This window comes from Nomascus leucogenys, chromosome 20 (genome assembly GCF_006542625.1).
Source record: "Nomascus leucogenys isolate Asia chromosome 20, Asia_NLE_v1, whole genome shotgun sequence".
Taxonomy (NCBI): domain Eukaryota; kingdom Metazoa; phylum Chordata; class Mammalia; order Primates; family Hylobatidae; genus Nomascus; species Nomascus leucogenys.
The window spans coordinates 995,548-1,010,571 of NC_044400.1; the positions used below are offsets into that span (position 1 = coordinate 995,548).

Below are 15,024 nucleotides of genomic sequence, written 5' to 3' on the forward strand. Positions count from 1 at the left end.
CAGCACTCAAGAGGCCTGACAGAGAGCAGAAACGGGACGGTGACAGCTGCAGCCGAAGCAGGTGGTAGAACCCATGGGTGCAGGGACACAGGGTTGGGCAGGCCCAGCCGCAATAGGTACTCAGTTCTGTGGGGAGGGGAGGGACATGTTTAACCACGAAAGGGCCACCACTGCAGGACAGAAACAGAGGGCCTTTGCTGCAGAGAACTGGAGATGGGTTGAGAAGCCTCAGCCACCCACAGGCCCGAGGGGCGAGGGCAGCCTCTTTCCCGGAGCCTGAGGTCGGCCAGGTTGGTGGCCTCACCTGCCAGGACTTGGAGACAGCCACTGCCAGGGTCGCTAGAGAGAACATGACCTGGATCCCCCAACCCCGTCTCCTGCACTGTCCTCCACTGACCAGACAAGAGCCAGCCCCTTTCCAACAGCGCCTGGAAAGGGGACAGGTCTGGCTGAGGCCCCAGATGTGCAGGCACCTGCGTTCCACCCATAAGTTTGGGCCCCGGCTGGCCTGACACACTGGGTGGACACGGGCCGGGTTTCCGTGACCCACAGGCAACTCTGGCGCAGATGGGCTGAGAACTTCGCTCAGGGGTGCCTGCCAGGCCGTGCTGCAAACATGTGCCAGGGGTCTTGGGCAGAGCTGGCTGGCACAGAAGACAGCTGGTGCCAGCCTAACCGCAAATGGACTCAGGTTCTCTTTTTCTGTTGAAATATTGGAGTTACTGAAATTAAATACCCAACTTTATAAATACGGTCTGATACAAACCAGAAAATGACCCTTTGATTATGAAGCTACTTGGTGTTCAGGCAAAACCAGAAAGAATCAAGAAGTCAAATCCATCCAAAGCCAGAAGGTTCTCACTTCCTACTTTGTGTTCCACTTTTTTTTTTTTTTTTTAAAGGAAATGAACTGGCATATACGAATACAAACACGCAAACATCCTGCTAGGGAATGGTCATTTTCTGATGATATCTGTGTTCAGAAGGGACTGAAATTTATGCATTTACCTGTTTGAACTCAGAAAGTATCAGAGGACTGCAACATAAAACCGCCCCATACAAGAGGGCCCTGGCCTCAAAGACGAGGGTCTTGCCCCATGCTCGCCTCCCTCCCAGCCTTGCTGGGAACGCCGTCCCACTCAGGGGTTCAATGCAGAAACACCCCCCTAAGGGAAAACGGGACGCCACTCCCTACCCAGGAGATGCCCCCACAGGGCTGGAGCCTCTATTTGAAGCCCATTTCTAAGGACACCACACGCAGGCCTTCGCCGACCTAAGAGGCAGGATGATGCCCTCCGTCCCGAGAGGCCACTGAACACGGCCCAGGGGTCTTCTCATCAACATTCATTTTTTGCCTCTGATTTTCCACCAATCAAGTCTCCAAATCCCAGTTTCTCCAATGGTTCTTGTAGCATCAATTTTCTAAAAGAAAAAGAGAAAGCTGTCAGGGCGGGAGGTGCAGAGAGGACAAGAGGGGCCCTTGCAGGTCCCGGCTTCTCACCGCACACCGGGGGTCCTGCCACCTCCATCTATGTCCTGGGAGAGCGGCCCCTCGGCTTCAGCCCCCGTGGCTGGTGCCTTCCCCACTGGGCAGAGTCAACAGGACAATGAGGACGTGACCACCTAGAGAAATCCCAGGGCCTAGGGCCTGGGGCCTCTTGGGATGCCCAAGAGGGGCAGCTGCACCTGCTGCCCCCAACACACAACACTTCCCCACGTCCTGGGTAAAAGATGTATCTGGACAACAGCTTCACGCTGACCTCTCAGACTTGCCTTTATTGGCAGGATAATGACCCCTAAAGATGTTCACACCCTAATTCCTGGAACCTGTGCCCGCCACCTTCCATGGTACCCTGGCAGAGGAGACCTCAGGTTGCCCTCTGCCCAGACGGAACTGAGACTGAGGTCGACAGTTATCTGATTTTTTTTTTTTTTTTGAGAGACAGGGTCTCACTTTGTCTCCCAGGCTGGGATGCAGTGGTGTGATCAGCAGTTCAAGTTCACTGTAGCCTTGAACTCCTGGGCTCAAGTGATCCTCCCGCCTCAGCCTCCTGGGTAGCTGAGACTGCAGGTGTATGCTACCACGCACGGCTAATTTTTTTTTTTTTTTCTCCCAGAAACAGTCTCGCTGTATTGCCCAGGCTGGAGTGCAGTGGTGTAATCTCGGCTCACTGCAGCCTCCGCCTCCCAGGTCCAAGTGATTCTTGTGCCTCAGCCTCCTGAGTACCTGGGACTACAGGTGCACATCACCACACCCGGCTAATTCTTGTAGTTTTAGTAGAGACGGGGTCTAACCATATGGGTCAGGCTGGTCTCGAACTCGACCTCATGTGATCACCCGCCTTGGACTCCCAAAGTGCTGGAATTACAGGCATGAGCCACAGTGCCCGGCCAGCTAATTTTTTTTTTTTTTTTTTTTTTTTGAGACGGAGTCCTACTCTGTTGCCTAGGCTGGAGTGCAGCGGCATGATCTCGGCTCACTACAACCTCCACCTCCCGGGTTCAGGCAATTCTCCCTGCCTCAGCCTCCCAAGTAGCTGGGATTACAGGCGCCTGCCACCATGCCTGGGCTAATTTTTATATTTTTAGTAGAGATGGGGTCTCACCATGCTGGTCTTAAACTCCTGACCTCAAGTGATCTGCCCACCTCGGCCTCCCAAAGTGTTGGAATTACAGGCATGAGCCACTGCACCCAGCCAGCTAATGTTTAAAGAAATTTTTTGTAGATACAGGGTTTCACTATGTTGCCCAGGCTGGTCTTGAACTCCTGAGCTCAAGTGATTCTCCTGCTTGGCCTCCCAAAGTGCTGGGGCTACAGACGTGAGCCACCACATCCTGCCAAAATAATTCCCAGCTGTTTATCGCAGTGCAGCCATCTTAGAGGCGTGAAATTCACGACTCAGCATGACTCTTTATGGGCCCCACACTCTTCAGGACAATAGTAACGATCACGTGAACTCACACATGGTGACATGCCCCCCGATCCTGCTGCGTGCTTCACAGGGATGGCCTCCTTTACCCTCCCCACAACCCAGCCAGGAGGCCCAGCCATCATCCCACGAGGCACCCACGCACTCTGTGCTGCTGGCAGCAGGTGAGGCTGCTCCACCAGGGTGTCTGTGTGACACCCGGTGCCTAATCCCCAGGACAGGACGCGAACTTCTAAATCACTGCAGAGGCTTGAGATCTCAGACCACGGTGGTCATCTAAAACACACCTATACTTTCACGTCAGGCTAACATGGTCCAAGTCCTCACGAGACAACTTCAAAAACTCCATTGTGGTCCATTTTCTAAAACAGATGCACACGGAGGTGGGAGTAAAGTAACATCTAGGATTTTAGCACAGGAGGAAAAAGGAAGAAAAGAAATGGCTAAAAACGGGGTGGGTGCCGGTTATGGGAGGCAGACTATCCTCAACTTCTGTATGTTTGATGATTTTCATGAACAAATAACCAATCGAAATTCTACAGGCAAAATAACTGACCTTATAGAAGGAGCAGGATTTTTAAAAAGAAAAAAAAAAAACAACGAAAGGCCAGGTGCAGTGGCTCACACCTGTAATCCCAGCACTTTGGGAGGCTGAGGTGGGTGGATCACGAAGTTAGGAGATGGGAGACCATCCTGGCTAACGCGGTGAAACCCCGTCTCTACTAAAAATACAAAAAATTAGCCGGGCGTGGTGGTGGGCGCCTGTAGTCCCAGCTACTCAGAAGGCTGAGGCGGGAGAATGGCGTGAACCCGGGAGGTGGAGCTTGCAGTGAGCTGAGATCACGCCACTGCGCTCCAGCCTGGGTGACAGAGTGAGACTCCATCTCAAAAAAATAATAAAAATAAAAATAAAAATAAAAAAAAAACAATGAAATCAGAAACACATGCCCTGAACATCTGCCTAAACATTGCCTGGCCAATCTGCGAGACCACCTGAGGCACTGGCCCTGGCTCCCTTCCTCCCCGCTGTCCTCAGGAGTCTCATGGGGAAGCTGAGCACGAGGCAGGAGGCTTGCTCACACCCTCACATGAACACAGCCCAATTCACACCGTCTCTAAAGCTTGGCAGCGCCATGGAGACATTCTCAGTTCCAGTTTTCTAAAGATGCATTAATTTAAGACTAATTTAAACACGTGGCTCCAGCCAGCGTGCTACTTAAACAATCAGAGATGGTAAGAGACAGATTCAGTGGGGCCCTTGGACAAATGTGAGCCCTGGAAGAGCCTAAGCGACAGTCCCAAAGGCAGAACGTGGCCTCACTGGAAGTCTACACTGCTGAGAAGGCCCACCATCCTTACAGCCCCAAATGTCCACACGAATAACCCCAAACACACCTGTGTGGCCTGAAAGGCGCAACGGATTTTTGCCTTGAGGGAAATGTCTGAGTATGTTATGGGAAAATGAAAAGAGCTCAAAGTGGATGGGTGAATTGTCAACCTGTCTTCAGCAGAGACACAGCTGTCTGAAGACCGAAATGCTTAGTGAGCTAATCATGGCCTCGAAAAGCAAAAATAAAAGCTCCCACCACCATCATATAATTATATGCTATGTGCTTTTTTTGCATAAGGGATTAGAATAGCTCTTATTTTAAGTAAAAGCTGTGGGGATCATAGCTACAAACGCGTTTGTTTTGTTTAAAAGTGAGCTTTGGTGAGTTCTGGTTACGACAGGAAGAATCATTCATCTTTCATCATTTCTTAAATAGTCTATTGTCCTCCCTGTCACATTCCCAACAACTCTGAGTGGAGCAAAACAACCCAGTGCATATTTTTAACATCTGGGAATGCAAAAGAAATAAACTGTGTACCCACGACCTTCAGTCTTTTGACTCAGTCAGCATTTTTATGATGCACGATTTGGAAACCTTAATGACATGTCAGTAGCAACCAAATGTGGAAAGAAAATGCTCTCAGGAATGCAGTCATGTATAACGCTATTGCTCAAGGAGAGGTTCCCAAGATTGTGAAACAGCTTTTGGTACAATTTCATCTGATAAGCCTCCACTTCAAGGGCAAACAATTCTGCAGTCCTGAAAAACACAAGCTGAATCCCAGGCCTGAAAAAGACACATGGTAATGGCCTTTCAGGAAAAAAAAAAGTTTTAGTTGGAGTAGTGGGAGGTGGAAGTCATAACGCTTAGCTGTACTCACCTCTCCATCCTGCATTCTAAATATTCTTTTGATTCATTTCTGCACAAAGCATTTTCAAAATTATTGTTATGAAGACACTTCATGAATTTCTCTTTAAAGCTCTTACATTCACCTAGAATGAGAAAGAAAACAGCGTGCTTTTTTCAGAGCGAAATGTGATGCAACCACGCAACCGCCTTAAGAGCTGCGCTGCTTTTCCTTTCAAAACTAGTTTCCTCAGGACGGGTGCAGTGGCTCACACCTGTAATCCCAGCACTCTGAGAGGATCACCTGACCCCAGGAGGTTGAGACCAGCCTGGGCAACACAGTGAGACCCCCATCTCTACCAAAAAAACCCTTAAAAGTTAGCTAGATGTGGCGCATGTCTGTGGTTCCAGCTACTCAGGAGGCTGAGGCAGGAAGATCGCTTGAGCAAAGGAGTTCGAGGCTGCAGTGAGCTTGATCACACCACTGCACTCCAGCCTGGGCAACAAACAGATCAAGACCTTGTCTCCTAAAAATAATCCAGGCTGGGCGCGGTGGCTCATGCCTGTAATCCTAGCACTTTGGGAGGCAGAGGTGGGCGGATCGCCTGAGATCAAGAGTTCAAGACTAGCTTGGCCAACTTGGTGAAACCCCATCTCTACTAAAAATACAAAAATTAGCCGGGCATGGTGGCGGGTGTCTGTAGTCCCAGCTACTCGGGAGGCTGAGGCAGGAGAATCGCTTGAACCCGGGAGGCGGAGGTTGCAGTGAGTCGAGATCACGCCACTGCACTCCAGCCTGGGCGACACGGTGAGAGTCCATTTCAAAAATAAATAAATGATCCAGCCTGGGCAACATGGGGAAACTCCATCTCTAAAATAAAAAATAAAAAAACAATAATAATTAGCTGGGTGTGGTGCTGCACACCTATAGTCCCGGCTACTCTACAGGCTGAGACGGGAGACTCCCCTGAGCCCAGAAAGGAAGGAGGCCGAGGCTTCAGTGAGCTATGACTGCACCACTGCACTCCAGCCTAAGCAACAGAGTCAGACCCTGTCTCAAAACAAAAACAAACCCAAACTTGTTTCCTTCATAAACACGCTGAAAACAACAATGGAAAAAACCCACAGCGAGGTAAAGTCAGCCCAGTACAAGGTTAAGGTGCAATTTAGGTGATGGTCACAGGAGAGTTCCGGGTAAAAATTCTTTCGTTTTTGCTGTTTGAAAATGTCACAATAAAATGTTGGGAAAGAAACAGTAATTCACAGATCGTTTTTCTTTTCTTTTTTCTCTTTTTTTTTTTTTGAGACGTTGTCTCGCTCTGTCGCCCAAGCTGGAGTGCAGTGGCCCCATCTCGGCTAACTGCAACCTCCGTCTCCTGGTTCAAGCGACTCTCTTGCCTCAGCTTCCCGAGTAGCTGGGACTACAGGCGAGCCACATCACACCCGACTAATTTCTGTATTTTTAGTAGAGACGGGGTCTCCCCATGTTGGGCAGGCTGGTCTCGAACTCCTGATCTTAAGTGATCCGCCCACCTCGGCCTCCCAAAGGGCTGGGATCACAGGCGTGAGCCACCGCGCCCGGCCCACAGATCCTTTTTCGAAGCCTTCATGTCCACGGAGGCGATTTAACGGCTAACCCCACACCGGAATCCGGCCAGAAGCACTGGGAGATCAGCAGCACTTTTGAGCTTTGCAGCAGACACCGCTAGGCACCGTCTAAGCCCCGGTTGCAGCTGCGGGCTTCGTGGCCGCCGAATGCCCCGCTCTGCAAACCCGGGGCACCGACAGCCCGCCGGGTGAGTCAGGGCGGAGCAGGGGACCCGGAAGCCTGACGCAAGGAGTCGGTGTCGCTGCCCTCATCACGGGGGCCACGGTCCTGCCAGCTCCCACCTGCAGGGTCCATGCCGCAGCAGTGACCCGGGGCTGGCGGGCGGGGGGCGGAGGGTGGCCCGCCGTGCCTCAGTTTCCCTGCCTGCACCGTGCTAGATGCCGGCATCCCATAGGGCTCCGCGCTGGGCCGCGACCCAGACCCCCCATCCCAGACCCCTGCCCGCCGACCTTCCGCCGCTCACCTAAGTGATCCAGCGGGAAGCTGCCCTTGTCCGGGGGCCGCGGCTGGAAGCTCTTGGTCCCGAAATTCATGGCGGTCGACATGTTGGCGACGCTAGAGTCTGCGAGCGCCTCGCGAGCGTACGCAGGGCGGCCGGCGGAGCGCCGAGCAGGCACCCCCCACCCCCGGAACGCCGAGCACGTCGAGCAGGCCCCGTCCCCGCCCCTTGCCCGGGCCCGGCCCCGCCCCCTCGGAGCCAGCAAGCTCCTGAACCCCGGTGGGTGCTGCCCGGGCTTTCCCGTCCCCTGGGACCCTCACAGCAGTCGGTAGCAGAATCAGCTTTTGGAACGGGTGAGAAACCGAGGCCCAGAAAGGTTCAGCGAATTGCCAGAGGACACATAGCGGTGCCGGCGTCTCTGCATCCCAGGTGTCTGCTGGGGCCTCGGTTTCCCCGTCGCACAGAGGCCTCATCACGGGGCCCATCCGGGGAGGAAGGCGGCACAGGAGGGACAGGAGAGCCTGTGGACTCGCTGCCTGCGACTGCTGGAGCCAGGTGCCACCACCGAGCAGCTTCAACAACAGGAATGTCCTCTCAGTCCTGGGGCCCGGAGTCCAAGCAGTGGGCAGAGTGGGGGCGCTGGGGACAGTCCCAGCCTCCCAGCTTCCAGGGGCCGCCAGCCTCTGAGGTTCCTTGGCTTGCAGAAGCACCACCTGGTCTCGGCCCCTACGTTCCCATGGTGTCCTGCGCATGTCCAAATTTCCTATTTTTTTTTTATTTATTTGAGACAGGGTATTGCTCTGTTGCCCAGACTAGAGTGCAGTGGCGTGATCACGACACACTGCAGCCTGGACCTCCCGGGCTCAGCGATCCTCTCACCCCAGCCTCCTGAGTAGCTGGGACCACAGGCACACACCACCACACCAGGCAAATTTTTGTATTTTTCGTAGAGATGGAGCCTCCCTATGTTGCCCAGGCTGGTCCTTAACTCCTGGGCTCAGGCAATCCTCCTGCCTCAGCCTCCCAAAATGCTGGGATTATAGGCATGAGCCACCATGCCCAACCTAAATTTCCTCTTTTTTACAAGGATAGCAGTCATGTTGGGTTAGGGCCCATCCCAATAACTTCATCTTAACTAATTACATCAGCAGCAACCCTATTTCTTTGTTTTGTTTTTTAAAACGGAGTCTCTCTCTTGTTGCCCAGGCTGGAGTACAGTGGCTCGATCCTGGCTCATTGCAACCTCCACCTCCCAGGTTAAAGCAATTCTCCTGCCTCAGCCTCCCAAGTAGCTGGGATTACAGGCATGCACCAACACACCCAGCTAATTTTTTTTTTTTCAAGACAGAGTCTCACTGTTTAACCCAGGCAGGCGTGCAATGGCGCAATCTCAGCTTACTGCAACCTCCACTTCCCGAGTTCAAGAGATTCTACTGCCTCAGCCTCCCGAGTAGCTGGGATTACAGGCATGCACCATCAGGCCCGGCTAATTTTTTTTATTTTTAGTAGAGACGGGGTTTCACCATGTTGCCCAGGCTGGTCTTGAACTCCTGACCTCAAGTGATCCGCCCACCTCAGCCTCCCAAAGGGCTGGGATTACAGGCGTGAGCCACCGCACCCGGCACCTATTTCCAAAGCAAAGGTCACATCCTAAGGTCCTGGTGGCTTCACCATATGAATGGGGGCGGAGGGTAGTTACAACTCAACCTAGGACAGAATGAAAGTGTATTGTAAGAGGTAAGGCCCGGCATTCGCGTGTGGATGTTGTCATGGCAACAGCAGTCGTGGGAAAGGGCTCAGTGAAGACCCCAGCTTCCACCTGTGGAGTCTCTCCCAGCCCTGAACCTGTACCCACATGCCCTGGCCATGAGGAAGTCCAACACTTGCCCTTTTAGAGCGCCATGGGCGGCCCAAGCTCCAGCCTCCACTCACTCATCCATCCCACCCATTTCACAATCACTGGCCAGGCCTTGGTGGTAAGCACAGTGGGTCCTCAGCAACACCGAGTTCGGTGCCTGGCCCCCTCTGGACCCTGGTGAGACCTGAAACCACTGTTGCTTAGGAGCCAGTTCCTGCAACTTCCCAGGGGCTGTTTGCAGACAAGGGCTTGGTCAAGGCGGCCCAACAGCCCCCACCCCGGGGCCTGCCCTTCTTCAAGCCTGGCCCAGGCGTCCCCTCCCCATGAGGCTTCCAGCTCTCCCCCTTGCTGGGCCCTGGTGAGCCTGCCCCTCTGCCACGCACACCATTAGATTCCTGTGCCCGAGGTCGGACTCTGCTCCGTGTGCCCAGAGCTGAGCCGCAAGTCTGGTACTGAATGTTTCTGAACCGCAGGGCAGTGGGGACCTCACGCCAAGGCCCCAAGGGAGGGCCTATGGCTGCAGAAATCTAGTTGTCAGGGCCTTGATTGGCCTGGGGCTCTGGTCCCACTGAAAACTACGAAAGGAAAATTGCACCTTGTTCCTGTCATATAAACAAGTATTTTTACACGGCTAGAACCAGGGGCCCACACACTGGGTTACTCATTAATACGTTTCCAGGGCTGTGAACAATGGGCGCTTTTATTACCCAGCGAAGAAGCGCTCGCTCACTTAACTGGAGCAGCCGCTTAGCAGTGGAAGGACAGCCCCTCCCTTGGGGCTGCCCTAAGTCTCTCTGTCTGGGAGCCCCAAGGGACCTGTGGCCTGGAGGTGACAACTGGCTTTTAATTGACTGTCACCTGGCAAATGATTATTGCTTTTTATGAGATCTTTAGCTGGGAGAGAAGAGGAAAGAATTTTTATGAGCAGTTCACTGGTGTAAAAAGTGGGGAAGGGGCTGGGGGCGGTGGCTCACACCTGTAATCCCAGCCCTTTGGGAAGCCGAGGTGGGCGGACCACTTGAGCCCAGGAGTTTGAGACCAGCCTTGGCAACATGCTGAAACCCTATGTCTATAAAAAATACAGAAATTAGCCGGGTGTAGGGGCACACACCTGTAGTCCCAGCTACAACATGCTGAAACCCTATGTCTATAAAAAATACAAAAATTGGGCCGAGCACGGTGGCTGACACCTGTAATCCCAGCACTTTGGGAGGCTGAGGCGGGCAGATCATGAGGTCAGGAGATCAAGACCATCCTGGCTAACACAGTGAAACCCTGTCTCTACTAAAAACATAAAAAATTAGCCGGGCGTGGTGGCGGGCGCCTGTAGTCCCAGCTACTCAGGAGGTTGAGGCAGGAGAATGGCGTGAACCTGGGAGGCGGAGTTTGCAGTGAGCCGAGATCATGCCACTGCACTCCAGCCTGGGCGACAGAGCAAGACTCCATCTCAAAAAAAAAAAAAAAAAAAAAAAATTAGCCGGGTGTAGGGGCGCACACCTGTGGTCCCAGCTACAACATGTTGAAACCCTATGTCTATAAAAAAAAATACAAAGGCCGGGCGCGGTGGCTCACGCTTGTCATCCCAGCACTTTGGGAGGCCGAGGCGGGCGGATCACGAGGTCAGGAGATCGAGACCACAGTGAAACCCCGTCTCTACTAAAAATATAAAAAAAATCAGCCGGGCGTGGTGGCGGGCGCCTGTAGTCCCAGCTACTCGGAGAGGCTGAGGCAGGAGAATGGCGTGAACCCGGGAGGCGGAGCTTGCAGTGAGCCGAGATCGCGCCACTGCACTCCAGCCTGAGGGACAGAGCGAGACTCCGCCTCAAAAAAAAAAAAAAAAAAAAAAAAAAAATACAAAAATTAGCCGGGTATAGGGGCACACACCTGTAGTCCCAGCTACCCTGGAGGCTGAGGTGAGAGGATCATCTGAGCCCTGGGAGGTTGAGGCTGCAGTGAGCCAAGATCGTGCCACTGCACTGCAGCCTGGGCAAAAAAGTGAGACCTTGTCTACAAGAAAAAAGGAAAAGCTCAGAGGAGGGAATGAACCTTGTTTGAGCCCCAGCAATCAAGGCATCGCAGGCATTTTCCACCTGGATCCCCAGAGCCTGGAACAGTGCCTGGCGTGCTGGATATGCTCCGTTGATAGCTCGCAGATGAATGAATCCAGTTAAGTAGGTCTTATTATCCTCATCTGACACAGAGAAACAGACTCACGGGGGTCGCATCCCTTGCTGAAGCTTCCATGGCTGTGTTTGCATTATCTTCCACTGCATAACAAAGCACCCCAAGCTTAGCAGTCATTACCCGTGAACTCACACTTGGGCAGGGCTTGGTGGAGACACTCCACGGGGCCTTGGCCGGCTTAGCTCCACCTCGGACTGGAGGATCCACTCACGATGGCGTATGTGGCTGGCAGGCAGGTGGGCTCAGGGTCGGGTGGAAGCCGGGTTCCCCTCCACATGGGCCCCTCTATGAGCTGCTGGGCTTCCCCACAGCATGGCGGCTGGGTCCGTGGCACAGGTGTCCTGGGGAACCAAGAGGAAGCGGCATCACTGTTTGGGATCCAGCCTCCACCGTGGCCACAAGTGCTCACCCAGAATCAAGGAGTCAACTAAAGGAAAATTTTGCTTTCGAAGAAGCAAAGTTGGTTTTATTCAGATTCCTGTTGAGCACTGCAATCCAGGAGTGTGTTTCAGAGTTTCCGTTCGACTGTTCCAAAGCAATGTTTCGGGCCACAGCTTATCAACAGGTGACGGAGGCTCTGCACCTGCTCGGGGGTACCTTAGAGCCAAATCCGATTGTCCAAGTTTCGGTGCAAGAGTCCATCTCGTCGTAGATTACAGCCACTGATCCTGTCAGACGTTATCTTATGTGCAGGAGGAGGCAAGGGCCGGGATCGTTGACCTTACCTTTTTAAAAAATGCAGTGATTTGGCCGGGTGTGGTGGCACATGCCTGTAATCCCAGCACTTTGGGCGGCCAAGGTGGGCAGATCACCTGAGGTTAGGAGTTCAAGACCAGCCTGGCCAACGTGGTGAAACCCCATCTCTACCAAAAATGCAAAAATTAGCCGGGCATGGTGGCGCATGCCTGTAATCCCAGCTACTCGGGAGGCTGAGGCAGGAGAATCGCTTGAACCCGGGAGGCGGAGGTTGCAGTGAACTGAGATCACACCACTGCCCTCCAGCCTGGGCAACAAAGAGGGAAACTCCGTCTCAAAAAAGAAAAAAAAAATGCAGGGATTCAAGCAAGAGCTGTGGGCACCTGCACCGTGCCTGCTGAGTCTCCGGGACATTCTTCCAGGGGGGCGCGCCCAGTCACTGAGGCAGGGCGCACGCTTCTTTCCGCACAGTTGTACGGATGCCTTAAACCAAATCTCTGGAAACCGGGTCACTGAGCCAAGGGACAGTTCCTTTTTGATGTCTGGTGGATCTCAAGTGCACTGCAAAAGCGTCCAGTGAAACTCCACAGGTAGAATGAGCAAACACGGCTTCTGGCCTCTGCTACTTTGTGTCACAAAGTGGGAAGACCACAAGCCCTCCTGTGGAGGGAGAAGCGCAGTGTTACATTACGCAAAGACAGTGTGGTTGGGAGAATCTGTGCGGCCATCTCTGGAAGCCGCCATCTGCCACAGCTGACAGGTGCGGGGCTGAGTTTGGAACCAGGTCTGTCTGACTCCAGCCCCTCAGGGGGAGCCCACCTACCCACCCACCTCAACCACCCTGCCTCTGATGTCAGGGGCAGGCAGGACCTGAGCCAGCCAATCAGAGCACTGCATTCCTCCTGGTCACAGACATGGCTCAGGGCTGAGTATCTGGCCGGCAGGGCTGGACCAATCAGGTCTGATCAAAACAGTCCCAGGTTCCACTTGAGCAGCCAGGCTGCAGTCGCAGGGCACTGGAGGTCCACCGGACACCAGAAAGCAACAATGCCTTGGCTCGCCACCTGGTTTCCAGGATTTTAAGATATCCTTGCAAGTATGCACACAGATATTTTCATCAGGATGTTCTGTGAAACAGCCTCAGATTGGAAACAATGTAAATATGCAAATATGCATACCCAGCCATGCCCCCCAGAGCAAGCAACACTTACAGGCAGCCATTAGAGGAGTACTGTCAATTCCCCAATAACAGTTACTTTTTTTGTTTTTTTTTGAGACGGAGTCTCGCTCTGTTGCCCAGGCTGGAGTGCAGTGGCGCCATCTCGGCTCACTGTAAGCTCTGCCTCCCGGGTTCACGCCATTCTCCTGCCTCTGCCTCCCGAGTAGCTGGGACTACAGGCGCCCACCACCACGCCCGGCTAATTTTTTGTATTTTTAATAGAGACGGAGTTTCACCGTGTTAGCCAGGATGGTCTCAATCTCCTGACCTTGTGATCCGCCCACCTCAGCCTCCCAAAGTGCTGGGGTTACAGGTGTGAGCCACCGCGCCTGGCCAACGAGTTACTTTTAAAAGAGGGCTGGGCGATGTGGCTCACACCTGTAATCCCAGTGCTTTGGGAGGCCAAGGCAGGTGGCTCACTTGAGGTCAGGAGGTCGAGACCAGCCTGGCCAACATGGCAAAACCCTATCTCTACTAAAGATACAAAAATTAGCTGGGTGTGGTTGCATATGCCTGTAATCGCAGCTACCCGGGAGGCTGAGGCAGGAGGATCGCTTGAACATAGGAGATGGAGGTTGCAGTGAGCCAAGATCGCGCCACTGCACTCTAGCCTGGATGACAAGAGTGAGACTCCATCTCAAAAAAAAAAAAAAGAAAGAAAAAAGAAAAGGAAAAAGAGGCCGGCCCAGCGTTGGCTCATGCTAGTAATCCCAGGGCTTTTGGAGGCTGCCACGGTAGGGTTGCTTGAGCCCAGGAGGAGTTCAAGACCAGCCTCTAGACTCCATCTCTAAAAGAAACTTACAAAATTCCCAGCACTTTGGGAGGCCGAGGCAGGCGGATCACGAGGTCAAGAGACTGAGACTGTCCTGGCCAACATGGTGAAACCCCGTCTCTACTAAAGATACAAAAAGTAGCCGGGCGTGTTGGCGGGCGCCTGTAATCCCAGCTACTCGGGAGGCTGAGGCAGGAGAATCGCTTGAACCCGGGAGGCGGAGGTTGCAGTGAGCGGCGATCACACCACTGCCCTCCAGCCTGGCAACAAAGTGAGATTCCGTCTCAAAAACAACAACAAAAACCCAAAACTTAAAAAATTAGGCCAGGTTTAGTGGCTTACACCTGTAATCCCAACACTTTGGGAGGTCAAGGCAGGAGGATTGCTTGAACCCAGGAGTGTGAGACCTGCCTGAGCAACATAGTGGGACCCCCATATCTACATAAATAAATAAATAAAGTCAGCTGGGCTTGGTGGTGCAGGCCTGTAGTCCCAGCTATTTGGGAGGCTCAGGTGGGAAGATGGCTTGAGCCCCGGAGGTGGAGGCTGCAGTGAGCCTGTACTCACAGCACTGTATGGGCAACAGAGCGAGACCCTGTCTCAAAAACAAAATGCACACAAAAAAAGTGTTCCCTGAATTAATTAAGCTTTGCTAGGCAGGTAGGGCCCCCAGCTTACCCAGCAGTGGCCCAGGTATGAGGCACTCCCTCCCTGCCGCAGCCGCCCAGCCTTGGCCCTGAGGCTGTACAGCAGGGTAGAGGTAGTGAGCTCCCCACCACAGGAGGCGTGCAACTGTGGCTGGGGCTTTCCCTCCCAGCCAATCAAGGGGGACCAACCCCGGGAGGGGTGAGGGCCTCAGGCTGCCTCGGCTCTTCGGTTTGTACAGGGCATGAGCAATGCCCCAGAGACCAGCCGTGGGGAGGGTCCCGCCTGCTGGCGCCGGCTCCAGCTGCCTCATGTCAGGGCAGGCTATGCAAAGCAGGCCCGGCCGCTTCTGCTGCCAGCAGCCCTCCCACCCCTCACAGCGGTTTAGGAGACAGAGGGACAGGGCTCGTAAACCCTGCCACCTGCCACTAGCAGCCCTTCCACGTTCCTGTCCTAGCTCAGATGGCTGCATCCCCTGCCCAGGCGGCAGCCCTC

General features: G+C 53.6%; 1 protein-coding gene across 1 annotated transcript; it reads right to left on the minus strand.

The window, feature by feature from the left end:
• Positions 1-869: 869 nt before the first annotated feature.
• LOC100604443 (cytochrome c oxidase assembly protein COX19) lies at positions 870-7,352 on the minus strand. Its single transcript, XM_003282442.3, has 3 exons — positions 7,180-7,352; positions 5,142-5,253; positions 870-1,422 (listed from the first exon to the last, which is right to left on the minus strand). Exons 1-3 carry the CDS (start codon positions 7,259-7,261, stop codon positions 1,338-1,340), a joined length of 279 nt encoding a protein of 92 aa, XP_003282490.1. The 5' UTR covers positions 7,262-7,352; the 3' UTR covers positions 870-1,337.
• Between the last annotated feature and the right edge of the window lie 7,672 nt (positions 7,353-15,024).